General features: G+C 41.2%; 1 protein-coding gene across 2 annotated transcripts in view; it reads right to left on the reverse strand.

The window, feature by feature from the left end:
* chka (choline kinase alpha) overlaps positions 1 to 26,453 on the reverse strand; it is a 47,269-nt gene extending 20,816 nt beyond the window's left edge. The window contains exons 1-6 of one of the 2 annotated variants that reach the window (XM_049574491.1): positions 25,935 to 26,453; positions 24,005 to 24,152; positions 21,963 to 22,016; positions 9,628 to 9,741; positions 7,889 to 8,022; positions 1,351 to 1,455 (exon numbers count right to left, since the gene is read on the reverse strand). In XM_049574491.1, the coding sequence (XP_049430448.1) occupies positions 1,351 to 1,455; positions 7,889 to 8,022; positions 9,628 to 9,741; positions 21,963 to 22,016; positions 24,005 to 24,152; positions 25,935 to 26,170 (791 nt within the window). In that variant the 5' untranslated portion in view covers positions 26,171 to 26,453. The remainder of the gene's footprint in view (positions 1 to 1,350; positions 1,456 to 7,888; positions 8,023 to 9,627; positions 9,742 to 21,962; positions 22,017 to 24,004; positions 24,153 to 25,934) is intronic. The other variant, XM_049574490.1, reaches the window with a different exon arrangement.
* Between the last annotated feature and the right edge of the window lie 558 nt (positions 26,454 to 27,011).

Consider the following 27,011-nt stretch of genomic DNA (forward strand, 5'->3'; position numbering starts at 1 on the left):
TGTCTGTGTCACTTGGCTTGACACATTTGCTCGCGCAGAAAATAGACCAGAGCCAGCCACGGAGCTGCGCAGCGTGGCGCAGCCGGTGTGGATGACACAATCGGTTAACATGGGCGCCGAAAAGAAACTGGCTTCGCTTCTCGGCACTTCAAGGCTATTCGCAGTGCTTCCGCGAGCGGTGTGGCCTGACGGATCAGAGGGGGGGGGCGAGCGAGAGGTCCGCCGTCGTAATGATATAACGTAATGTTATAGATAATGTTATAGATAATTGTTTCATGTGTTTTAATGTGTAGGTATGTAAATGTTTTCAAAGATGTTTATGTTGAACTAAAAATACCTACAAGTAGGCTAGTTATGTTTCCTTGTATTAATACATATACAAGTATGTTTCCTTGTATTAGTTTGCCCTCTTGTGGACATAATGCAAAAAAAAAAAATCGAATGGTCCAAACCTATGAGTTATTTTTAGAACGAATATTCGAATGTCATTTTTGGGCAATTTTGACAGCCCTAGTAACAATACACATATTCATATTGAACCACAGACCTAATTATATGTTGAACTATCCTATTACATTACATTAACAAAATATAAAGCTCAAACTGTGTTTGATATAATGTTTTCAACAAGGCAGCCCACAGGACATAACAAGTAACATAGTGTCTGCCCCTCCAACCTCCAAACCAGAACATACCACTCCAGTGAGACACTGGGAGGCAGCTATGCTAAGCTAGCATGTTGCTAGCCCCATTATTGTTCAAAGTAAAAAAAAAGATCATACTTTATGATGTTAGTTTAAATAATCAAATGAATTAAAATAACATAAAATTAAAATAAATAAATAATCAAGGAAATTTCTCTGGTATTTCAACTTTTTTGTTGTATCCTGTTGAACTTTGTGAACTGTTACACCCCTGTTGACAGAATATGATGTGTTAACATGGCTGGTGCTTAGTATTTCAAAATCTGCTCGCTCAGATGCTTTTTTTTTCTGCCTAACAAAATTCAGGTTGTGATTATGGCAATGAAAAACATGTTTCACTGTGACATGCGAGAGTGTCATTGTCTCGTAGACTGACTTCCTCTTCATTATCTCTTAGCAGGTCATAACTCTGTTCAATTAGTGAAATGCTGATGTTTTGTGTGGTGTTCAAAACGTGCTGCTTTCAAGTTACGTAATCTGAGCCTTTCCTGGAAAGCACCGTCAAAGGACCAACACATTCTTTACATTCTGTTACATAACACCCTACCTGGAAACTTTCCAATGCATATGTCAAATGTTAACCACTCTGTATGTGTGTGTGTGTGTGTGTGTGTGTGTGTGTGTGTGTGTGTGTGTGTGAACATACTTGAGCTTATCCATCTCCTGCGGCAGGTTGTAACTGAGCAGGCAGTTGAAGCGACGCAGATGGGACTCTCTGGTGAAGTTCAGCCTCATGACTTGGCTCAAGTACCTGGTGAGAGTGTTACACACAGATCAGACATCCCACTCTGATGCATACACTGTTTTTACATGCTTAAATGACATGAGAAATAATAAAACCAAAAGAGTTCCACAAGACACAGTGAAGAAGTATCAAATGAAATCAGAATTTGCAGAAGAGAATGACACCTACAACAACAGGCAACTTGTCTGTCACTCAATGTCATCGAAACTGGGATGCATTTCTTTAAAGGTCCACCCATAAAAAGAGAGATGCTGTCTGAATGGCAGACAAACAATGAGTGGGTCAGTCCTGTCAGTGGTAATGAGCACAATCGCAATGACATGTACAAGAGTAATTTCTGTTGGACATTGTGAACTGTCCAGCCTGAAGGAACATTCAGCTGAGAACTACTGTGTCCAAGCAGTGCAGGGGCTGAGGATGCAGACATGATTATCTATGACCAAATGACAGCTGATATTCAGTACAACAGCACTTCCTCTAGTGTGATATTGCAAAATATGAAAATGCTTTACTCGTATTAATTTTTCTTTTTCGTTACATTCATGTTGACAGCAACAGAGGACCACCCCAGGATTTATGTCCCCATGGCATTAGCCCACTGGCAAGGTGTTCCTTATTTTTCCACAATGAAGGTGACCACCCTTCTGTAACTGTCACTCGTGGCCACTGTGGTTGCTGTTCAACAACAGTTACAAATGCTGGATTAGAAAGGGACTGATTTGTTTCGAAGCGAACAAGAGTTTAGAGTGGATTGTTGCATCTCACTAAAGAGAGTGAAGAAACCACTCTCTTACACTCTGTAAGTGTTTGTAACTATGTACTATGACATTATGTAGCTTTCTGAAATGTGTGGGTGTTTTTTCAAATATTGCTCAGTGCTGGTGCTCAGCCAGGGTCCAATTTCTGTTTGTTGGTCTCCTAAACGTCAAGGCAAAATCATCAGGTAGCGATAAAGGACTCTGGCATATTTGCTTAAAGGAACGGTGTGAGATTTAGCGAGATTTAGTGGAATCTATGGGCGAGGACTTCAGACTGCATCCAGCCAAAACTTGTCCCAGTTAGAATTCCATTGTTCAAGAGGTTTCAAATTATCCAGACATCTATTCCGCTCCAAAACAAACAGACTGGGTGACTAAAGTAGGTAAAAACAGTGAATGAAGCAGCTAGTGCTGCACGATTTGATAAAAATGTGCGATTGCGATTATGGTGGACAATATCGCGATTTGCGATTGCACTTGCGATTATAATATAATTACAATAAAATATAATAAATAAATGGTATCATGAGTCTTTTTGCTTGAATCAGTGTTTCCCCCACATTATATTAGGGAGGCACTGACCTGACATAGTTATTGTTATGGACAGACAGTGTGTCAATGACCATCAACAGACTGAGCACAGTCAAACACGCTGCTCACACAGCAGCGCAGCGCCAACTGTACACACAGCGGAGCGAGCATATGTTGCGTTCAGGCGTTGTCACGTAAATGACAAATTCCAGCACGCCATAGCACAACACAGCAGCATGTCATGTGGGCCGAACCCGAGCAAAAATGCTCAATTTTTCATTTGTTATGGAGGCCATGATTTCCCTGTGACACTTACAAATGTTTGCTTAACTGTGCTTGGATGTTGTTTTTTGAGGCTCTGGCGGCTTTCAGTTGTCTCTTTGTCCTTAACGTTACACTGCTCGGCTTTCTCTCGCGTGCACTCTTCCTACTTTTCCCTGTGCTGCGCTGTCTCAAGTGTTGATATAGATTGGTTGTGTTGCCGCGGGACGTGGCGACTTTAACTTTTAAACTTTTACACAGCACGTCTTTCAGGTACGGCGATGTTGGAAAGAAAGATGTGCTGTGTAAATGTTTAAAAGTTAAAGTCGCCACATCCCGTCTCAAGTGTTGATATAGATTGGTCGTGTTGCCGCGGGACGTGGTGGCTTTAACTTTTACGGCCGGGCTCCACCGGCCGCAAACGTAAGTGTCATGTCAGCGTAGCGTCGTGGCGTATTCATTTGGGCTCCACTGACTGCGTACGGAAGCGACACGTAGAGAAGCCCGCGGGGTTGTTTACCGTTTGCCAAGCCGAGAGGCTGCATGTAGGCTGCATGAAATGTTAAAGCATTTTCCACCTAAGTTATTACATATATTTGAGTTATCTACAAGTTTACTGTAGTGTTTGTCATCTACTCGCTTTCAAATGTCCGCCACGGCCATTTACACAATGTCACGGATAAACATGGGTAAATGCATGAAAAAAAATCACCACACATCACCTCTGATAATGGTTTATTCATTTAAAAACACATTGTGCTCGTTTAGCACACTATTTCATGTAGTTTTTATCTGCTGGAGGGTGGCTAGGGGAGCGTAGCGCGACAAAAATAGAAGAGCCGCCTAAAATAGAGAGTTGTTGTGCGACAGACGGGGGTTGTCATGCTGCTCCCGTTGCCGGTGGAGTCACTGTAATTGATTAACAGGGGGGGCGAGCTGCTACGGGACTCGCGCTGCAGACGTGTCGCGCCGCTGACGTGCCCGGTGGACCCTGGCCGTTACACTTACACAGCACGTCTTTCTGTGCAACGTCGCCGTAACTGAATCCAAAGTATCGCCATGTAACAAACGTTTTTTTCGCCACCAGCTCCGCCTGTTCATGGTCGAGCTCATGCTCTTCTTCAGCGTCTGTGTTGGTCACTGCTGCACGCACCAGGATAGCTTGTGGCAGACCCGGCTGCAGAAACAAATTAAAGGGGGCACTAAATTTTTTTAGGGGGGCAAACTTTTTCAAACTACTTCAGGCTGAACAATGGCTCTGTGACCACTCCTACAGTGCTGAGAAATATTATTTTCCCTCACCAAAAAGGGGCAGTTCATCCCAAAATCTAAAAAAACAAACAAAAAACAATATTGTAGTGCTCTGTCCATTTATTCAACTCAAAAGTCAAGCATTTCTGGAGACATAAGCACTGATGTCAAGCTGAACACTGAAGTAAACATTCAAACTAGGAGAGGTAGCTACAGCAGCTAGGGAGCACAAGGAGCAGAACAAATCAGTGTTACCCTTTTGCCTTTAAGTACCCTAAGTGGGTGTATCTGTAAGATGTGTGTGTGTGTGTGTGTGTGTGTGTGTGTGTGTGTGTGTGTCACTTTCAGTAGAGTGGCAGGCGGCGTTTGTGGAGTGTGTGAAACCTTCTTAACACATTGTCCTTCCACTCATTCCTAAATTTTCGAGTCAAGTCCCTAGCATGAATGTTTACTTCAGTGTTACTGTTGACTTCAGTGCTTACGTTTCCAGTTAAAGTCAATGGTGCTGCTGCTTCCTGCTCCCCCCCGTTCGCGTTGTCACTTCTCGTCGTTATATTTTTTTGGAAATAATTCCGGATATCCATAGCTCGCGCCTCGCGGCGATATTAATTATCGATGCTGTCCATGAATGAATGAGTCAGCACCCGCCCCCCTCTGTCTGTAATTGGCTGAAAGTTGACTTCATTTGTTGGTTGGATTGGTTGAACTGTATGATCGTCAAAACGAGATAGGAATAAGAGAGAGTTGGCCACTCTGAGTTAAAAAACAAAACCCCCCAAAAATAAACAGCTTCCAGTCGAGGGCGGGCACAGCTGACTCTGTGGGCGGGCACTGCCCCCCAATGCCCGCCCATGCCGCCGGATCTGGCTTGTGGGCGTGATGTCAACAAACTCCACACACTACAGGAGAGGTAGTCACGTTCACAGGCACACCCATTAACATTTATTTAAGTTTTAAGTTTATTTACTTTATTAATCCCCCTGAGGGGAAATTCAATGTTTTCACTCTTGCTTGTCAATTACACACTAGTCTGAGTGGGCGGAAGCTCGCTGCAGAGATCAGCCTCTCATTGGGCGGAACGAGCCACCCGCTGAAGTCCCGCCCTACCACCTCCAGTTGTGTAGCAGTTTTCAACCGTTTTCAACACGTCCTTTACTAACTTTTGCAGTGTTTGATCTTGCGGGGATGTAGCCATTTTTCTGCCATGGTTCACATCCTGTAGGTGATATTTTTGTGAGTGTGTCACACCAAAACCTGTTTCCCCCTGGCAATATTTTTGCAAGCGCACCGTTGCTGTGGCACCGTCCAGAACGATTGTGATTGGTTGAAAGAAGTACAAGCAGCCAGGGTGTTTTTTTTCTCCAATCTCAAAGTGAGAGTCGGCCCAGCCAGACCTTTCTTTTCTTGAGAAAGGTCTGGTGAGCGAGACTAATTACACACAGGTGTACACAGACACAAACAGGACCTATACATGCACAAAGTGGAGAGATGTCAGAGTGAGGGGGCTGCCCTTGGTGAGGCTCCCCGAGCGGTTGGGGGGTTCGGTGCCTTGCTCAAGGGCACCTCAGTAGTGCCCAGGAGGTGAACTGGCACCTCTACAGCCACCAGTCCACGCTCCATATTTTGGTCCGGACGGGGCCTCGAACAGGCGACCCTCCGGTTCCCAACCCAAGTCCCTATGGACTGAGCTACTGCCGCCTACATTAAATCGCAAATCGCAGCCTTTTATGCAGTTATATAATCGCACAGCCTGACATTGCAATTGCGATTAGATTAATCGTGCAGCACTAGAAGCTGCTTTACAAATTTTTTAAAAATCTGTGTTTTTCTGACACAGTTTGGCATGTCTCAGAGGGGCTGCTACAGTGGCCGACTCAAAAACATGAAAAACATGAAACATGAAAATGGCTCTATCTAAAGCCAGTGTTTAGTTTGCCCATTTTGGGCTGCTGTAGAAACACGGTGGTGCAACATGGTGATCTCCATAAACCAAGACCCGCTCCCTATGTAGATATAAACAACGCATTCTCATCCCCACTCATCAAATATCGCTGCTTTGTTAGTGGACTTTAACGTCTGAATATGTTGTGCTAGGTAGATATCCTCAGGTGTCTATTGTTGACATTCTGGGACAGCGAGTCTATTTGCGCTTGTTACGTGCATTATGTCTTTTCATAGGACATGTACAGTTTCTGCTCATTAGATGCATACATTCTTTTTCAAAATACAACACTGGTAAAACACCTTGTTTTTACATTTATTTCCTTGTGCAATAAAAGCACGTGTTTAGGTTTTAAAAAAAAAAAACATCATGGTTTGGCTCAGCATTCACATGAGAAGTGAACATCAGGTTCCCGCATGAAAGTCCAGTCCACTAGAGAAACTGTTACACATTCACTATTACACAAAACTTTCATCACATAATTTTTTGGAAGTTCTGCTGAAAAAATCCCCAACAAATTCCAGTAAAATCCCTTATTACCTATTACTACATGCTCTGTGTCTGATCTCTGCATCCTCATTCTTTTCTGACATGGAAATTTACCAAATCAGTCACGCAGCAGGAGGAATGAGTAATGTTTACAATACACAATCTGGGAAATGATAAACCAGTTTTTAGTGCCGCCACAGAAAATCAGGAGAACTGGGCAATGGACTTTATCACCACACACTGACAAATATTGTACAATGTAAACCTTGTAAACACCCAACAAATAAACTTGAAAGTAATCCAACATGAAGCACGTTATGATAAGCCAACCAACACCTCATACTTGTCGATAAGTAATTACTGACCTTACTTACCATTTTAGGATTAAACCTCCAGTTACCGACTTGGGACTTTGTTTCAAATCTGCTTAGTCTTTTATCTTAGTCTCTCATTTGAAACATAATTTAATGCAGAAGCCTCTTGGATGAGAGGTGAAACATCTTCAAGATACTCAAGCAAGTCCAGTTGCATATGATGTAGCACTTAGACCTACCATGACCTGGATGACTGAGAATCTCTACTAACTATCCCTAATATCCCTAAAGACGAGACAACACAAGATGGGGCAGGATGGGATATCACTTAGAAAAGACTTAAGCTGTGTTTCCACCAAAACTTCCCATGTTCCACAGCAGTCTAAAGACTCATGAAGATGGATGCAAGCGGCAACCTCTGGAGCTTAAAAGTGAAGCCAATACAGGAGTGCCAAAAACTGCAGTTCCTCTAATGTCCAACTGAGTCTGGCTCCAGAAACCAGTCAATCCCCATAGACCTCCATGTTAAAATGCCCAAATTTACAGCAGAAATGAACATGTTTACAGCCTGGTACAAAAAACAGTTTGGGTCTCTATAGCTAATTTCAACATTCATGACAACTGTACAAGGGCCGCTTTGAGTGAGTCTGTCTGCCAATAGTGTTCTCGGCTTCTAAGTCAGATCCATCCTTATTCCTCCACAGCTCCAAACTCCAAAGTTTCTGTATTTTCAGAAAGTACTACCCACAAATCAGGAGTTTTTTGGGGGCAAAAGTATCCCAGAATTTAATTTAAACCCAGGTCCCTGTGGTCAAAACACAACAAGTTCCTTAAAAGGTTCCACGTTTATGGGAAAAGTTCCTGTGGTCAAAAAGGGGCTTTAAATGACTTACTTGTCCATGGTTCCAAACAGCCACTTTGGTTCCTTGTTAAAGGGCATCCTCATTCCATGAAACTTGGCCATCTTCTCTGCAACCTCTGCTGAGATGCTGGGGTCGCTCAACTCACAGGTGTCCAGTTTACGACTCTGTCAACAGGATAATATTCATGCAGTAACCAAAATGACTGTTTTGAAGTTGCACTAAGGGACTGTATTTTAATAATCAAGACTAGAGGAGTGGCTAGGGTGTGGATATTTTTTTCTATCATGGCCCTTCCTGGAGCTTCAAATATTTTTCCTTGAGTCTCCCTGAGTGACTGGATGAAAATGCAAGACCCTCCCTCCACCATATGTAACCATATTTCATAGTTTCTGGCCATGATTTATGGTGTGATTCTGGACATTTTTAGAAAAGAAAACATGCCTTTAAAACCAGAGTTTGGTGCTCTGAGGGTATTTAAAGTAAATACAAAATACAACCATTTAAAGTTCAATGTCCCTCCTCTGAGCCATATTAAAAAACACAACTCCCTGCCCAGTGCTGAAAAAGTTATTTGATGTGCCTCCCCTGTTTTTCATCGCCCCCTCACCCTCTCTCTAAATAGCAAAGATTTTTATGTACAACTATTAGGCCAAATCACAAAATGAGTTAAAAGAGAAAAATGCATCTCATCTCTCACATTATTTTTTACTAAGATGATATGCAATACTACATCTGAGTTAAAGCACCCCAGATCAGCCCAATTGGTAAGTATGAGTGGGTTCTGTGCAGTTTACTGATGTTGTGAAATCCTACATGATATCTCGGCATGTAAGTTCAAAGTCAGTGAGTAATAAGCTCAAACAAGATAACATGTGTCTGTTTGAGTAACTTGTGGCTGGTGGCGGCTACATGATGTCAGCAAAGGTCAAAATGATTTCCTTGCATGAGTAAAATGACCTTTGTAACACAGTGCTGTTTAACTACTGAGGAGCAGATTTTTATGGTTTATTAATTAAAGGCAATTAATTAAAGGCAATACTACGTTTTCAGGTTAGTATTGCAATAATTTTGTGCGGCAGTATCGTATCATCGCACAGTACAAAGTGCCATTCTTTTGTTACATAAATTATTATTATGACAAATACAAATTAAACTTAGGTAGCCTACCAGAATAATATAATCATATATATAATCAGTCCACTGGATACATTGTGCTGCAAAAAAATGATTGTAGTGAGATGAATAGACTAAAAACTTTATCTTACAACAGTCGGGGACATATTTTAACAGTTGAGAAAAGGTAATACATTGCAATATTTCGCAATATATTTTATGTTACTAAGCATATAGCAACATATTCAAAATCACAATAACATTGTATCATAACTATTATCTTGATAATACCGTATTGTGGATCTTCTGGTGATCTGCTGGTTTAAGTAAGGTTACGAATGTGATCAGACATTTGAAGCCAGTTGTACTTTGATACTTGATGCTACGCACGCATTATGCTCAGTATCAAAAAAGTTTTGACATTTGATACCCAGCCCTCAAAATGTACACCCCACAGTACCATTATATCAAAAACTCAAAAATCCCCATCTCTCACCTCAACAAAAATCTTAAGTTTTACTATAACTAAATGTTTTCCAGCAATGAAGAGCATTGTGTGTTCCTAAGTATTTGTCCACCCCTTTTCAAAATCATTATACAGTATAAAGAAAACATATGCAAACAGATGTGTATTGAACCACAGACTGGTCACTTACAGGGACGTACTGCTCTAGTCGGCCCTGAGGGAAAATGCCATAGAGTTTAGGTCCCAGCTCCCTCTCTGCTAAGATAGCAAACATCACACTCTCCAACACCATGGCCTCCGCTCCCTGGAAACACACAGCAGGAAGAAAGATAGCAGTTTAACAGTTAAAGTATGGGAGAAACCACCTACGAGTGCTGAAAAAGCAATGACAACAGAATGAGATATGAGACAAAGAGCTTTTTATGGCCACAATGTCTGAAAATATAAAAGTCAGAGTGAGGTATGGATTGAGTCAAAAAATGAAACAATTCCCTTGTCAGCCCCTTTAAGACAGTCAATCTGTAACAGTGCTTGGTTCATGTTAAAGTAATGACTCTTTGGCTTTTGAGTGTAGGTCTCTGGTAAATGTCAAAGCACTGTTACAGATAGAGCATCTGCCAAGAGGAGGAAGATGGACAAGCCTGTTTTACTCCAAACCATGCTGACAGCACTGCTGTGAACTGGAAAACAATATGATGAAAATCTTGAAGATTATAGTATATACTCTGCACAACCACACACTCGGATCTTATTTATGGACTTCTCTGCTGTTGACACTGTAAACACTGACACTCTGCTGCACTGCCTCTTGAACCTCCAGATCCACCCAACTTTGATTTTATGGATAAAGGACTTTCTAATGGACAGACCACAGCAGGTGTTTTTAAATGGTTTTAAGTCCAGTAAACTGGTTTTAAACACAGGGCTCCCACAAGGCTGTGTTTTATCCCCCAATCTGTTCTCTGCCTACACCAATAACATCACCTGTAGCAGGGAGGGAATGAGTCTTTTTAAATACACTGATGACATGGCCCTGGTGGCCCACATGGATCGTATGGAGGCTCTCACCCAGTACCAACTGGCAGTCGACGACCTAGTCACAACTTTAAGTGAGAAATCACTTGAACTAAACATTTCAAAGACTAAGGAGTTGTGCTGTGTGGGAAGAGACAGAGCAGCAACTACATCTCAGCTTTTTAAACCTTTGTTTATTCAGGGAGAGCGGGTGGAACAGATGGAGTGTTTTAAGTATCTGGGGACACAGATGGACACCTGCCTGTCATTCCAAACACACCTGGACACAATCCACAACAAAGCACTCCAGCGCTTCCATCTTCTCAGGAAGCTGAGAAATTTTAAGATTAGTAAAAGAAAAACAATCTATAAAAAATCATTTATTCCAAATGCAATAACAGCCCTCAACAGTAGAGGAATTTCAGTGCCCCGGTAATGGTTTGCTAATGCTGCTGGTCCTTTTCTTTTATGTATTGATGTGTGTTGTTTATTTTCCATCCTGTGTATTTTTTAGATTCTTTGGTCCTTTTATAAAATGTCTGTAATGTCTTGCACGTGTAAATGTTAGGTTGAGCCCTGTCAAAGAGGAATTTCTGGTACCATTTGGTTCAGACAATAAAGTATCTATTCTATTCTATTCTAAGGGTCATTTGAGCATTTTCCAACCTAGACCTTACACAAATGTCCCATGTGGTTACACTGCAGCCTGTTTTGTCGCTGCCGGCTGCAATCTTTAGTTGCTGTTATTTTTTTATTGTTGTCTAATTAGTTATTCAGACACAAAAACATGTGAAAATAGTGTCCATGTTAAAAAAAATGCCAAAGTTCTCCTTTAAGAGGATTTATACCTCTGCATCGCATCAACACCATACATCGGCATAGGCTCTAACAGTAACATGTTATATTAGCAACTCGTGGAATTTTACCACCCGACGAGTTTGGATTTTTTTTTTAAATAACAAAAAAACAAAAATTCAAATACAGTCAAAAGTAAAATGGGTTTTAAACTGTTCTATGCCAAACCTGGTGATATGTTACTTATCTCAATAATTTGGCAAATATATTTGAATATTTGTTGTGTATATAAAGTTCAGAACACGTATATATATTTGATACAAAGTATAATTTATTTTTAAAAAATGAAACGTCACTTTAAAGAAATTTAAGTTTTCAAATGGTGATGACAAATGAATGAACACACATAAATAGATAGTTTAGAGCCTCAGGTTTCTAAAGCTTTATGACATGTCTATGTTTCATGTAGGTTGGTGGAGTGTGACATTCATTTATAATCACCTGGCGAGATTTAATTTTTTTATTCAAATAATTCCATGGGCAGCCTTAGAGCGTTCTATAAGGCTTGTTCTATTGGGCGTTTTATGGGGTAAAGAGTTAATGTGTGCTGCAAATCAACTAAACTTTACAGCACTTCACGGAAACCCCACCCCCTTCTACTGTTTTGGAGGTGTAACTGCAGAGTGACACAGACAAGCGTAAGCAAGTGTAAATGCTCACAACAACGTAGGCCACATGTGTAGGCTACAGCGTAAGCTCTGCATAGAGCTGACGCACAAGCATAAATCCGCCTTAACTCTTTTTGTGCTCACATACCATTGAATTTAAAAAAAAAAAAAAACATGTGCATGGGTAATGATGACTAGGCCTTTATGTTAATAGCTTATATACATAATAAGTGTGTATCCAGACATTTAGACTATAACATTAAACACTGGGGATGCACTATAATGGGATTGCACAGCGTTTCGAATTGAAAGGAATCAGGCAGTGGAGAACAAGGATGGGGGAGTCTGAATAAGGAGAAATGCTGTGGTTAGGGTTAGTTAGGTTTGCCTCTAAAACCACCAGTCACTGTTGAATGTGTTGAAGCAGAGAGGACAGCTTGTCTTTCTACCTTTATCTTAGAGACACACAGAAGTCACACATCAACACACAAAGCCTGGAGCCCAAAAGGGGCTCAAGGTTAACTGGGAAACCTTCTCTCATACCAACAGAAACACGTGGCCTGGCTTCTCACCAACTTGATTCTCATTCACTCTATTGTGTTGAGAAGACAGAAAACAAGGCTTCTCCACAAATAGGCAGGAGGTCATTAGGAGAGGAGAGATTTATACTGTGGGAAAGTGAAAACTGCAAATAGTGAAGTTGGATTTCTCACAGCATTACTTGGGGCCAGAGTTGTAATGAATACCCATTTTCTTCCCAAATTAGCTCATGTATGTGTTTTTTAAACATGGTAAAAAAAAAAAAATAGCTAAAAATCCTTTGCCAATGGACAAGAGCTGTGTACATGGCTGTTAAGCAGTAGTGCATGACTTTGTTTTTTTTTTTTTTTTTTTCAAACATCACAGACAGGTCAAAAAACAGTAGAAAGCAGCGTGTTGCCGTGTGGAAATGTTACAGTGGTTATGTCGTGTCAAATATCTTATTCAGTCTTTCTTTCAAAGTTGGTTCAGACTAATTTGGACTGATGTTTGAGAGTTGCTTGGGCAGAGACTGGCAGTATTTTGTGGTGCGCGTCATTACATCTCGCCGGTAAAAGGGCTAAAATTAGCACATTCACCCAGGTGTTGTATTTTCATCACTGCCAATTGGAGCTGAAGCTGATGAATACCCGTTACTAATGCAGAGTCATTTGTCCTGGTGTGAATGCTAGTTATAACCTTTCCTATTACATACAAAAGCCAGATGTTAACAGGTATTAATGGTTTTTTTGTGCAGAAGAAAAGGGCCTGAAGACAGAAACAGGTTCACTGACTGAGTTAAGTTGAGAGGATTCATAGTTTTTTGACTAAGTAGTGTAAAACAAAATTAAATTATCCCTTGTTAGAATACTCGCTACTAAGCTAGCAAGCAGCTAGTTAGCAAAAAAATTCTTTGTCATTTACATTTTAATTCATGTTTTGACAAGAAGTCCTTGTTCTGGCCAAGAAATAAGCCCACTTAAAAATTTCTCTTGAAAACAATTCCATCTTGGTTGTGAACCAGACTGCCCGAAGATAAGCTCTGCCACTAAAACAAATCTTTAGGACATAGTGAGTGATGAAGATATATAGTGGAGTGTGTCAGTTCATTCTTGATATTTGAAATGAAAGTTTGCTCAGTTGGACTACAGTTGCAGTTGTCAACTCAGTAGAGCTATAGAAAAGGGTAGCAAGTAGAAGTACAGTTAAGACTTTTTGTCTAAATATGCCAATATATTTGCTTTCGGAGTGTGCAGAGGTGTTTTTGGAGGTACAGCTGCATCATCGTGACATTTCCCAAAGACTTTAAGTTAACCAGCTAATTCTGCAATTTTGCTGCATTTCAATGTAACCCTAAATAGCTGCAATATAGCATATTGCTATCGTAACCCTCTTAAGTGAATAACCTTCAGATAAATTGCTGCAGAGACAGAGATTTGGATCTGAGCACTGCAGTCTTTGGCTACCTGCCAGAGAATGTGCTTCATACTGAGCTTCCTGCACGAAGCCAGCTCAAGGGAAACAATACTGCCTGCTTTGCAGCCTCTGAGATGTCACATTTCTCAATGCAAAAGTGTACAGCACCACCTACAAGGAGGCTCTATACTGACTTCTTCCTCTAAGAGACACTGGTATCTCTGTTGTGATCAATTTTGCAATTAATGGTATACATTACACTCAAAGTCAAAGGTGTAAACTCAATCACAAGTTTAATTTTTACTCAGAGTATATAACTGTGAGTGAAGGTACCTGCCAAGGTTGATAAAGAAAGGCCAACAAGAAGTTCAAGGCAACATCTCATATCATTCTTTAAAGGGACTACGTCGAGAAGCGGGTAAATGAAGGAAAAGTCCTTTCGATTGTAGAATCAACAAGCCCACCTGTATCACAGCTGGGAAAGGGTAGCAAGTTGGCTCTGAAATCATGTGTCAATTTGAGATCAAGATAGGGCTACAACTCACTCAGGCATAATGAGTTCAGCCACAAATTATTTTCACCATTAATTGTTCAACTGTTGTCTATAAAATAACAGAAAATTTCCATTACAATTTCCTACAGCCCAAGGTAGCATAAATCAATTAACTGAGTAATTGTTTCAGCTTAAACTGAGGATGGAGCTCTGTCATTTGCAAACTGTTATTTCATATTCCATTACATAAACTATGTGAGCTTGTTAAGAAGAAGGAGCCTTTGAATATTCCAGTTTGTTCAGTCCAGGGCTATTGGAAATGGTACTGGCAGCATCCAGGTAGTTTATTCAGTATATTTCAACTGGATCAAGTCATGGTTAATCCATTCCATCAGCATCTATCCAGCTATAAAGAATTTCTGTCTGCCTATCTATCTGTTTGTCATTCACATATCTCGAGAACCCTTCGTCACACCTACTTCACACTTGGCGGCTGTATTGCCTGGGACCCAAAGACGTGTATTGACGAATTTGATGTGATTTGAATGCACAACACATTCAATATTAACGAACTTAATAAACAAGTAAACAGTGCTCTATGGCTATGTGCAGCAGCTGGGGCAGGACTTCAGGGCTGCAGAGAGTTGAACATGTCTTCACCACCCATTGCTCCCTACAGTACATTCAACAATAAATGAGAAAAGAGACACCGGAAAGACCAGAGATGTTACATTTTAGTGAACTCAAACATTTCAACCATCAGTGATGCAAGATTCAGAATGAACGCTTTTGTTCTCAGACCCAAGGAAACGTATTGTCGAGTGTGAAGTTGTTAGGATGAGTGGTTCTCGAGAAAGCTGCAAGCTAACCATAGTAATTCACTGCTACCTGTGTGTGCACGGCGTGGGGAGCGAGGGAGGGAGAGACTCGGTGGTGCAGCCAGATGAGCCGCTTAATGTACTCTGATCAGTAAGTGACAAAAAGGGTCTGAAAAGTTGCTAAATCAAGCAAGAAAGTCACCACGTTGGCAACACTGTGCATGCGTGCGTGCGTGCGTGCGTGCGTGCGTGCGTGTGTCAGGCGTCCCTGTGTTAGTGAAGGGGTAGGATATTTGCCACACAGGATTCTCATAAGTCATTCATATTCAGTGGTAAAAGAAGTATGCAGATCCTTTGAGTAAAAGTAAAAATACCACACTGAAAATACTCCACTAAAAGTAATTCAAAACTTCTGCTGTTCTGTGAGAACCATGTATCTCTTCATGGTGTCAGTAAAAATTGTACTTGAGGGGAGAATAGAATATAATTAAATTTTAACTGATATATATTACTATGAAACTTCCCCAGTTGATTGTCAATATTTTTTATATCACAATTTTTGTTTCTTAAAATTGACCAGTGCATGAAAAGATATTTTCACCTGAAGTGTTTTGCCTTAAGTACAGTACATTAACAAGCTGTGTGGGTGGGCCCGACAAGTTTTTAATCGGTACTGCACTAGTTATATTATTAACACAAGGACACACTGAACAATTTAGAAATTCTTGGACATCTTGAACAAATAAAATGAAATGTCTCCTGAACAGAATACAGTACATTCTGCTTCATTCCCAGGGCATGTGCCCAGAGAATACTCCCCATCGTTATGTAATGCCTTATCTGCAGAGTGGTGATCACATGCTGTTTTAAATCTGCAACGTGAATTATCCACATTACCATAATCATCTTGACACACATACTGCCAGACAACAAGCCATCTGGCAGCCTGTGCAGTGCAAAGCAGTGCAAAGACCTGAGGGCTTGGCTTATACTGTGAGGCATATCACTCCTCTGACAATACTTCAGTGAGTCAGCAAGTACATCCTCTCTGCTATTGTAGTTGTACTGACCCAGATCTGCAGCATCCAGCCCATATATGGACTAACCTCCCGTATATGTAGACCTTTGGTTTAGTTGTTCTAACCCAGAGCTGCTGGGTTGACAGTCAAAGTTCAGATCAAAGTATCAAGTTGGGGATTCAGTTTGTGCATGATCTCCATTCAAGAGATAAACTTTACATATCAGTCAACTGACAACTATGCTAGCAATAACAATGCTGACTGTGTTCTAGTTTAATGTACCTATTTAAATTTAGCCTCGGTGATAAGACAAATGGGCACACCAATAGTTGTACATGGACACAGTGACTGTAAATTTGATAGCATTGTTAAGACTGCTAAAGTGTAGACTGAAATTATGCTGAGCAATAATGAAACCCCTGAAAATGCCTCAAGTATTTCTTTACATCATTAAATATTCATCCCATCCAAAAAATCATCAGCTTAATGTGGTGGAGGGGTTTGCATGTCCCTGTGACCCTGGGAGCTATGTTGTCCAGGGCAAATAGCTAGTAGGGTCTCCCAAGAAAAAGAGGGCCAAACCAAGAGCGAATCGAGAAACCCTGATAAATCGGCAAAAAAGGAGCTGGAGTACCTCATTACTAAAGTAGTTTGAGAAACTTCAACAGGGGACAAGGTGACAGCCTGATCTGAACCAAAGTGGTGTTTTGTTATTGGACTTCTGTGCTAGTCATGGATTGGCCATACTAAACACCATGTTCAAGCACAGGGTGGTTCATGAGTGTATTTAGTACCCGAACACCCTAGGCCAAAGATTGCTAATTGACTTAGTGGTCGTATCGTCAACAGATCTGCGGCTGTATGTTTTGGACTCTCTTGTGTAGAGAGGAGCAGAGCTGTCAACTGATCACCAACTGTCGGTGAGTTGGATCAGATGATGAAGGAGGCTGACAGACAGGCCAAACCTATAGTGAGGGCGAAGTGGAAATGTCTGACTGAAGCCCCTGTCCACGAGGTCCTGACCTCAGACCTCTGAATTTTTCCTGCATTCCGGGGAGGCTGGTGACATGGAATCCAAGTGGGCCACATTCAAAGTCTCCATTGTGGAGGTGGCTGCTAAAAGTTGTGTTCGGAAGGTCAGCAGTGCCTGTCTTGGTGGCAACCTAAGGACCCGCTGGTGGACACTAGCAGTAAAGGAGGCATTTCGGGCTTGGTTGGCCCAGGTGTCTCCTGAAGCAGCAGATGGGTACCTGTTGGCCAGAAGAGCTGCGGCAAAAGTCTAAGCAAAAACCTGTGTAAGGGAAGAGATTGAGGAGGCTATGGAGAGGGACTTTTGGTTAGCCTCAAAAAAGTTCTGGAAGACCCTTAGACCTCTCAGGAAAGAAAAGCAGGGCTTGTCTCAGGGAAGGAGAACTGCTACCTGGAGAGGAGAGGAGAGGAGAGGAGAGGAGAGGAGAGGAGAGAGAGGAGAGGGCATATTGCCCAGTGGAAAGAACACTTTGAGGAACTCCATCATTTCCTCTACAGAGGAGGCAGAGTTTGAAGAATCTGGAGAAGCCTCACCCATATCTGTGGCAGACGATACTGAGGTAGTCAAAAAGCTCCTCTGTGGCAAGGCGTCAGGTATGGATGAGAGTCACCCTGAGATGCTGAATGCTGTGGATATTGTTGGACAGTTTTGGCTGACAGTGTAACGTGGAGGTCAGGTACTGTTTGTAGAGTGTCAGCCCAGTGTGGTGGTTCCCATTTTTTAAAAAGGTGACCAGAGGGTGCGCTCCAGTCATCAGGGTATCATACTGTTCAGCCTTTGTGAGAAAGTTTTTTACAGGGTGCTGGAAAGGAGTCTTTGACCAGCTGTCAAACCTCAGATTCAGGAGGAGCAATGCAAACTACGCCCTGGCCATGGAGCAGTGGACCAGCTCTTTACCCTTGCAGGGCTGCTGGAGGGGCCATGTGAGTTTGCCCATCCAGTCTACACATTTTGTGGACTTGGAGAAGGCTTACGACCGTGTCCCCCCGGAGGTCCTGTGGGGGATACTGTAGGTTTATAGGGTACTGGGGTCGTTGCTACAAGCCATCCTTAAAACCAAAGTACAAGCTGTATTTTCAGTGGGTGTTGGCCTCCACCAGAATTGTCCTTTGTCACTAATAATGTTTGTGACATTCATGGACAGATTTTTAAGCCGAGCGGGAACGAGTCAGTATCTCCAAGTCTAAGGCCATGGTTCTCTGCCAGAAAACAATGTACATTGATAACTCTGGGTTGGGAGAGAGTTACTGCCCCAAGCGAATTCATACATCTCAGGGTATTGGTCGCGAGTGAGGGTAAAATAAAGCCTGAGATGGACAGGTGGTTTGGCGCACTGTCAGTAGTGATGTGGACTTTGTGCCAGACTGTCGTGGTGAAGAGAGAGCTGAACCAGAAGGCAAAGCTCTAAACTTACTGGTCCATCTACATTCCAACCCTTACCTATGAGCTTTGGGTAGAGACTGAAAGACTGTGATTGTGGATCCAAGCAGCCAAAATGAGCTTCCTCCAGAGGGTGGCTGGGCTCAGCCTTAGAGATAGGGTGAAGAGCAAGATACCCTGCTCCTTCCTGTCGAAAGGGGGGTTTGAGGTGGTTCAGGCATATGATCAGGATGCCTCTTGGGTGCCTCTCGTTAGCGGTCCAATTGGTAGATGGCCAAAGGGCAGACCCAAAACACCCTGGATGGATTATATATGTCATCTGGACTGTGAACGCCACGGAATCCTCCAGGAGGAGCTGGAGAACACTGCTGATTAAAGGGACATTTGGAGTACCTTGCTCAGCCTGTTGCCCATACGACCTGGCTCTGAATATTTGTTAAGGGATTATTTATCACTTTTAACACTCAAAACCTGGTTAGGTTTTGTTTGATCAGAATTGATCAAACCACACCAACAACCCACTAACTGTAATTGGCTCCTAATTCAAATATTGTTCAATTCATGAGTATGTGACATCATCTTTTTTCCAACAGAGCCCAGCTACACTCAAACTAGTGAAAAGAGCACAGAAAAAAATAGAACTCAGAGAACAGTGTATGACCCCAGCACTCAGAGTAAAAAGCTGATTGGCCTTTAATGTCGTATTCTTGATTCAAATGTCAGTGAGGTAGCCAGACCATTCATCCCTTGCTGTTAAGAGGCTGTAACCTAGTGACCTTGGTGGTCCCGCATCGACTGTCTGACAGCACCACAGTCCTTCATCAAGCTCTTTTTCATTTCCTTTGACCTATTTTAAATGCCAGTGTATATTTAAGCAGTCTGTTTGATTTGGCTCACTCTCCATGACAAGTCCTCTAACCGCTCAAAAGTTAATCATCAACAAGTCATAGATGTCAGGCCAGCTCACTGTTCACACACAGAAGGATTTCAACATTCCTTAAAGGCACCTCCCTCACTATTTCCTGCTTTAGGACAGGAAACAGAGACCTCCTCTAGTAAAGATGAATATATTTTTTGAATGGCAAAGATGTCCCATTCTGAGGAACATGTTCCCATGTTCTTTCTGGATATTTGATCACATTTGAATCTGAGTCATTCCATGAAAATGGTACAATTTGAGCCCCTCTGACCTTTTTAGGTGTATTTTATCTATTGGGTCACCAAAATCTATTTTCAACAGCTTTATATATAGATTGAAATGTCTCCTTTAATAAATTGTAAAATACATCAAGTAAATTTAATCAGACACACAGACAGACATCCCAAAAGCACACGTTATGTTATATTTTGATGAGCTATTCAGTTTTAATGTATAACAGCAATGTTTTAATGTATAATGTGTTGTAGTTGTCATTGTTTTTCATTTGGGTTTATTAATTAATTAATTAATTAATTAATTGTCAGTTCAATGGCAATGTATATCTATTGTCCTTCTTATGGTTACATAATGAAATACAATGTTCATAGAAAATCACAGTGAATTTGAGATTTAAAAAACAAGAAAAGCTGTATTTGTCCCTTCTACCCCATTACCATCTTCAACCCTGTTACCCTACTTTTTTATACATTATTTTTTAAGAGTTTATAAGTTATTTAATGTTTGTTGATTTCTGTCTGGAATGTTTAGAGATATCAGAAGATTATTGATTTTGGTTAAAATTCTTTAGTTAAAAGCATTTAAGCACAAACGTGAGATTTTATGTCATTTTTGTATTTGAAATTATTGAATTAGTGTAAGGGACATCTGATTAATATGAAAATGTTTACTTCATTAGAAATAGATTTCATAATCCTTTTCAGACAGCTTCCATAGTGTACATAACGGGGTTGAAGAATAACAGTGCCCATATCATGAAATAAGGACCAATAATCATAGGGATTTGATGCCTGAGATGTGAAAATATGTTTTTCTGGTAGTTAAATATGTCCTTAATGTTGTAGGGTGTTCATAAAAGTAATACACTTTGGTAAAAAATGTGAAAATGTCAAAGTCCAATTTGTACCATTCTCATGGAATGACTCATCTGACTTGTTACACTGGTCCCATACCAGTGTTGCTCTTTGGATCTGAGATATTCAGTGGCTGGCCTTGGAGTGATGGAGCAGGTGCACTGTGTGCAGCCAACACCTGCTGCTTTAACCATAATACTTATCTGCCCTGTTACTGTATGTGTGTCAATAAACCTGTAAGGGGAGAGATTATTAAGTACAGGTTGCTCAGATCCTTCTGAACTGTACAGAACCAGTGTGACATATTTGTTCCATTTATCTATCTGCACAAGTGAAGAGAAGAAAAGAACAATGATGTAATTTATCTGTATATGCACATATCTCTAGTGATATCCAGTGGTTACTGTCATTTGTGCACAAGGTTCTTTATGTATATCTACAGTTTATCTGAAATGCTAATATGCTGCTGTGACGTGCAAAGTATCCCAACAGGGTATACAATACAGTGTCATCCTATCTAATCCAAATAGGATTTACCTTGATCAGATGGCACTGTTAAAGTAGGTGGATCGAGGCAAGGTTATCCAAACACACTGACACGGGGTCAGTTCTGCATTAGCCTGTCTGCTAACTGCTGAGGATGAGCAGCATTCTTGAGAGAAGGATGCCTGAGCGGTGACAATAGCTGACTGGCTGATGACCTCACCTCCATCACATGACAGGGACTTGTGATTCAGCCATGTCATGTGAGGGTGAAAGGTCGTTGTGACGTGATGCGTTGTAAAGGGATTTCTAGGTCACTGGGCATGAGGCTTGGCATCGCTTCAGGCTACCAGCAGCGACTCTCTGAACATACGGGATTAAGGTTGCTGCAGATTATTTTAAAAACCTTCTGTGATATTAGTTGCTTCTACTGTCTTGTGTTCCAAATAGGATGTTCTCAGTTAAATTCTGTTAAATTCAAGCCAGATGAGCCCAATCAATTTTGCCCAAAATAAGAGTATTTTAATCAGGTTTCTTTAATGTATAAACTGCCTCCACAGAATGAAATCAATGGCTGTAGTATTTCCCAACTCAGCTTTTTAAAGTCATGCTCTGCCAGGTGTTAGTGGAGACAGGCGTTAAATCGATTCTGAACTTAAGTTCAAAACCCCCACAGGGTTACAAAGGTTCAGCCCTCTCTGTTAGATCCACCCTGTGGGAGATCACAGAGTTCAACATGAGTCAGAGGAGAATTTAGGGAAGCAAAAGAATATTTTCAGACACGGAGGGGGGAAGATGAGATGGTGAGAGTTGTGGTGACTTGATGGACATTCTGGGTAGCGGAACATACTGTATGGTGGCACCGTCATCAGTTACTTACTTGCAAGTGATTTTCTTTGTTTGACTGTCGGGAATCCCCTTTATTACAGGACATCTATCAACAAAAGAAAAAGGAAAGAACTATCCATGAATACATGTGAATCTGTCCATGAGCGTCAACATCAAACCCCTAAACCATGCCCGCAGTGCAGACAGTACAGTATGAGTTCAAACACACACCAAGTGTTTTGGATATGACGGAGCAGAGGATTGTTCGGACTAACTGCTTGTCCCAACAGCCAGAAAGAGAGAGCGGAGATAGAGATAAGATAAAGTAGAGAAAGCAGGACTCATAAAAAGAGGACTAATAAAACAATATTCTATTAACTGACTTTAACCCTGCTAATGAATGTGACATTTTACAGTGGATTACAAAAAGCTGGAGCTAAAAATATGCATATTTATTTGATGAATCTACTCATCATCCAACATGCTATCCACATATCTTCATTGCTGAGAAACACTGTCTCCAGTGCAGTTTGGGTTTGTTTAATCATTAGTTGCTGTGCACTCTGACGATGACATAAAGTTCCTTAATCATATTAGCTTTTTGATTAGACATCACTAATTCCTGAGAGGCGGTTATGTCCTGATGGAGATGGCTGCAGTTACCTTGGTGAAGGACACGGTGCTTCTGCTCTCTCAGACATCCATAGCAATAAAAGCTACGCTTAGCTTTTATTACACAGACTTTTAGTTAATACTTAATGCAGGTATCATTGGAAAGTTTTAAGGCTGAGAAAGCAGCAAGAAAGCAGCCCATATCACTGTGTCTTTTTTTGGGCTCTGTCTTTTAATTATTGCAGCGGGTTGGAACAAACAGCATGTGCTAAGAACATCACCTCAAACGATGAAACGCCTGCAGGAGATTAGAATATGCTGTCATCAGGAATCTTGTGCAAATGATCTAAAGTCCTTGAACTCTTGTTACTCAATATTTGAAAATAAAATCAATGCACCACAACGGGTGATGGTGACTAAATAGTTATCTTTGGAGTAGTTCTGTTACACTTAGCAATATTAGTGTCATGAACTTTGGACGCAGCAGCCACATCACTGTAGACTCTATCTCTCTGTGTTAAATGCAACCACTGTGGAGCTGCAAAAAGATACACTATCTATCTGCTTTTGTGCAAATTGTGAAACGACAACAAGCCAATGCGTACACTGGCTAATGACTTTTCTTGTTGTTGTTTTTCTTTTTTAGCTGAGCCAGCTGCAAATGTGTCCATTCCTCCTCAGGCTTCTCTGTTTTATGCTCATGCACAAGTTCAGCTGACTTCTTGGTGATTGAGAATCACAAGGCAGAGATTTAGAGAAGGAAAGAGACAGACAGGAGAGGTGTTTCAGCACTTTGTTTTTTCTCTCCATACTGCAGACTATCTTCCCAGCTTTGTCCGCCAGGGTTACATGAGTGTGTGTTACGCTTTAGCATTAGGCTGAGATTTCAGAGATCTCATACTGTACCGTGTTTTTTGGTGGGTTCACCTGGGAACAAGAGTGCCCAAGGCACGCTCCTTTGGGAAGCCTACGGCAAAGAACACATGCATGTACAGCCATGGGGGTACATCACCATGTACAACAATGGCTAACACGCACACACACACGTACGTACACACACACATACACGCGTGAAGGCATAACTGCACATGCATGCATACACTAACATAAGCATGTGACCTGCAGTCGCATACACACACAACAACCTCTGGTGGTGGCACTGTCACATAGCACAGTTGTAGGTATTGTCTTGTTTGTTTACTGTCTGGTTTCTGTGATTATCAGTCAAGCTGTTGGCTATCCCTTGACCCCAGTTACATGAGTCATCTCTGTGATAAAAATATACAAGTCAAACTTTCTGACAGGTAGTTAAAACGCAATCAGTGTATGATTTGAATTTGTGTGTGCTGTATAGCAGAATGTATCTTCATTAAAAACAGCTAAACTAAACAGTTAGACTAATAACTACACTCTACTGAGGGAAACTAGTGTCTACGGTACAACAACACATGGAAAGACTCTGTCTGTAAAACATAGTAAAACAACAGCGTTCAGCTGTGTGATAAGAGATGTGGCTCCCACCTGCAGGATGGCCCCATAGAGGCGCAGTAGGACGTTCCTGGGCTCGTCCCCTACAGTGTCCACGCTGTCAGGGAGGCTGCACAGGAAAAGCTTGTTGCTCAGACCACCCCTGGATGACAGATGGGATGGTCAGACAGCCCATGAATATGGTCATCATTACACACAGATATTGCTTCAGAAAGGTTTCTGGGAATCTTACTGTAACTTTCACATCCCTCTTTATTACACGCTTTACAGTAAAGTACAATAGTACAACAGGATACAATAGAACTTCCTTTATCAAATCTAGAACTACAGCCTCACCTTAACTAGCTCAACTAATGCTTATAACCTCTTACATAAATTATGGTCATAGTTTTGGTAGCGGCATGTTGTGCTGTTTCACTGGTACAACACAGAATTTCATAAGAATGAAAACAGCAGTTTTTAGAAAACAAGCCGAAAAGATTTTAATTTAAAAATCAATCAATTATGTTAACAACTAAAACAGCAGCTGGGGGCAAATGAGATCAAATTTGCCACCATTACTGGCCTCCCATTGTCCCCAGTACCATTTATAATGGGAAGTCCAGCTTAGAACAGATATAAACGCCACATTTTTTAAAGAACATGAGCTCTAGAGTTCCACAGGTAAGACTGAACATGCTGAGGAACTCTTTAGTTCCTCAACCTGTCAACCTATTAAATCTGAGTATGGCTACCAGCCACTTGGTTATGGTCAGTGTATCTGGATCAAACACTGAATGAAACAGGAATGATTCATTTGTTGCATTGCACCTACTTTTCATAATGTGTGATGTGATTTGCAGCGTCTGTATGGTGGTTATGTCCTTTGGTAAAATGTTGTTGTGAATTTTTGCATTTATGTGTATTTATGTAAAACAGCTGACATCCAAATTTATTCTGACAATAGAGTTAAAAGATTTATCATTCAGTCATTACTTATGAGGGCAGAGGGCTAGTGCAAAAATAAGAAGGCATGTCAAATAGTTTTTAAGCACTGGGGAGTGGCATACAAAGATAAATGGTTGCATTATATATTCATTTAGCACTGTTTTTTAAAGAAAACATGCTGCATTGTTTTCTAAAAAAAAAAATGAAACTGTACAAACATAAATTATCATTGGATATTCAAATTTTCTGAAGGTCCTTGGACACATTATGTGTAATGAATGCTTCCGTTAGAGCAAAAACCATAACCATGACCTCAAAATAGGGATATTTCATCATAGTCACTTTACTCTGTCTCATTTAAAATGTAGCCAATACTAAACGACATGCACAACAAGACTGAAAAACCGAGGCTTTTTCAACTTAAGAATTTCGTCTTCAGCTTTAATTAGAGGGTATATTTTACCAATCTAATAACTAATTTATGGTGGAGGGAGGGTCATACATTTTCACTGGGGAAGGCTCAAGGAATAATATTTGTAGCTCCAGGGAGGGTCAAAATAATAATAATAATAATAACACAAAAAAGTCACACCCCATCCTCTGACGAGGAAAGGACAGTCCTTAAATCAAATGTCTCCTGACACTGAATTTTGGTCTTACTCTGAAGGCTCTTGAAAATTATTCTGATATATAAAATGAGATTTGGGCTAGATGGATGTAGTAATATTCCAGTGAAACACCTATGACTGTATTCTGTGACCACTGTGTTTGCTGCCAGCTCCGGAATTTGTCTGAAAATATCATCATCACTACACTGTTTGTTTCAGGGGAGACTGCCTCTGATTCACAGCGAGTACAATACTATAGACATAACCTTTTTGTTAGGAATATTCAGGGCGGGTTTACCCTTAAACGGTTTAGGCTACATCAGCCTTATCACACTAGCTTTTTCCAACTAGGCCTATATCCATCAAACAAGCAAGTGAACACTATGTACCTTATGATAGTGATGTGGAAATCGTCCTCAGCCAGGCTCTTCCAGGCTCCATGGAGGAACTCTCTGCACCACAGATAAGCCTTACGCCGGGTGTCCAGGTCGGGTTGGTCAAGTCGGGCCAGCTCCTTACAGTCCTCCTCGGTGTCGGGCTGAACCTGCAGGGCGTTCTCGTTCACAAGCAGACCCAGCGACATGGAGGGGGAAGAAGAAACCCCATTGATAAATTTGGTTTTCATTTTGGTTTTTCAAAAAAGAAATATAAATATTCTGAGCTGAACACCCCGGTGAGCGAGCTGGTATTCTGAATAGTGTCGCAGGGGGATGTATTGCGGTTATTCGGCTACAGATTTCTTTTCTCTCTGTAATTATTCAAAGGACAGAGTAATGTAGTTTGTTTTTTTCTGTTCTTTATTTTTCGTTAGTAGGATGTGAAGTGTCGCTCTAGCTTTGTTGTGAAGTCAGGTATCGGAGACAGGCTGCATCAAGATCCGCTTACTGGCAAGGAATGGATAAGAAGTAAGGGACGCGCCGATTTACAGGGCTGGTGGGCTGGGCTGCGAGGCACTGGTCACATGACGCGTCCGAGCCCCTTCTCCTCCTTCATTGGTTGGCTCAGACACAGCCCTGCAGGACCAAAACAAACCCGGCGGTGCCTTCAGGGACCATCTGACAGACCAACACACTACAATTCTAACATTAAAATAATTAAAACAGCTATAGATTTGGGTAATATAGCCTATCTTTCTGTTTTCTCCTTACATTGTATTTATTTTTCACAATAAAATTCGAAAAAATATTTCGAAAGAAATAGTAAGAGTACAGTATGTTAGATTTAAGGGGATTTAAGAGTAGGATTCCACATTGCAGCATTGCTTTCTTAGGAGCTTTATACCTGGGGGCGAATTAAACAAAGAGATTTCTTCCTCTCCTCTTGAGCAGTTTCACATTACAAATCAGTCATTTTCCAGTGCTGTTTTGCATGTTGGAGATGGGAGGCTTATGTGAGTTTTATACTTCTGTGTCAAATTGCCATACCTAGGCCCTTGAGGTAGAGCCTACGCCACTTGCACCTCCCCA

Source organism: Epinephelus fuscoguttatus, linkage group LG4 (genome assembly GCF_011397635.1).
Source record: "Epinephelus fuscoguttatus linkage group LG4, E.fuscoguttatus.final_Chr_v1".
Taxonomy (NCBI): domain Eukaryota; kingdom Metazoa; phylum Chordata; class Actinopteri; order Perciformes; family Serranidae; genus Epinephelus; species Epinephelus fuscoguttatus.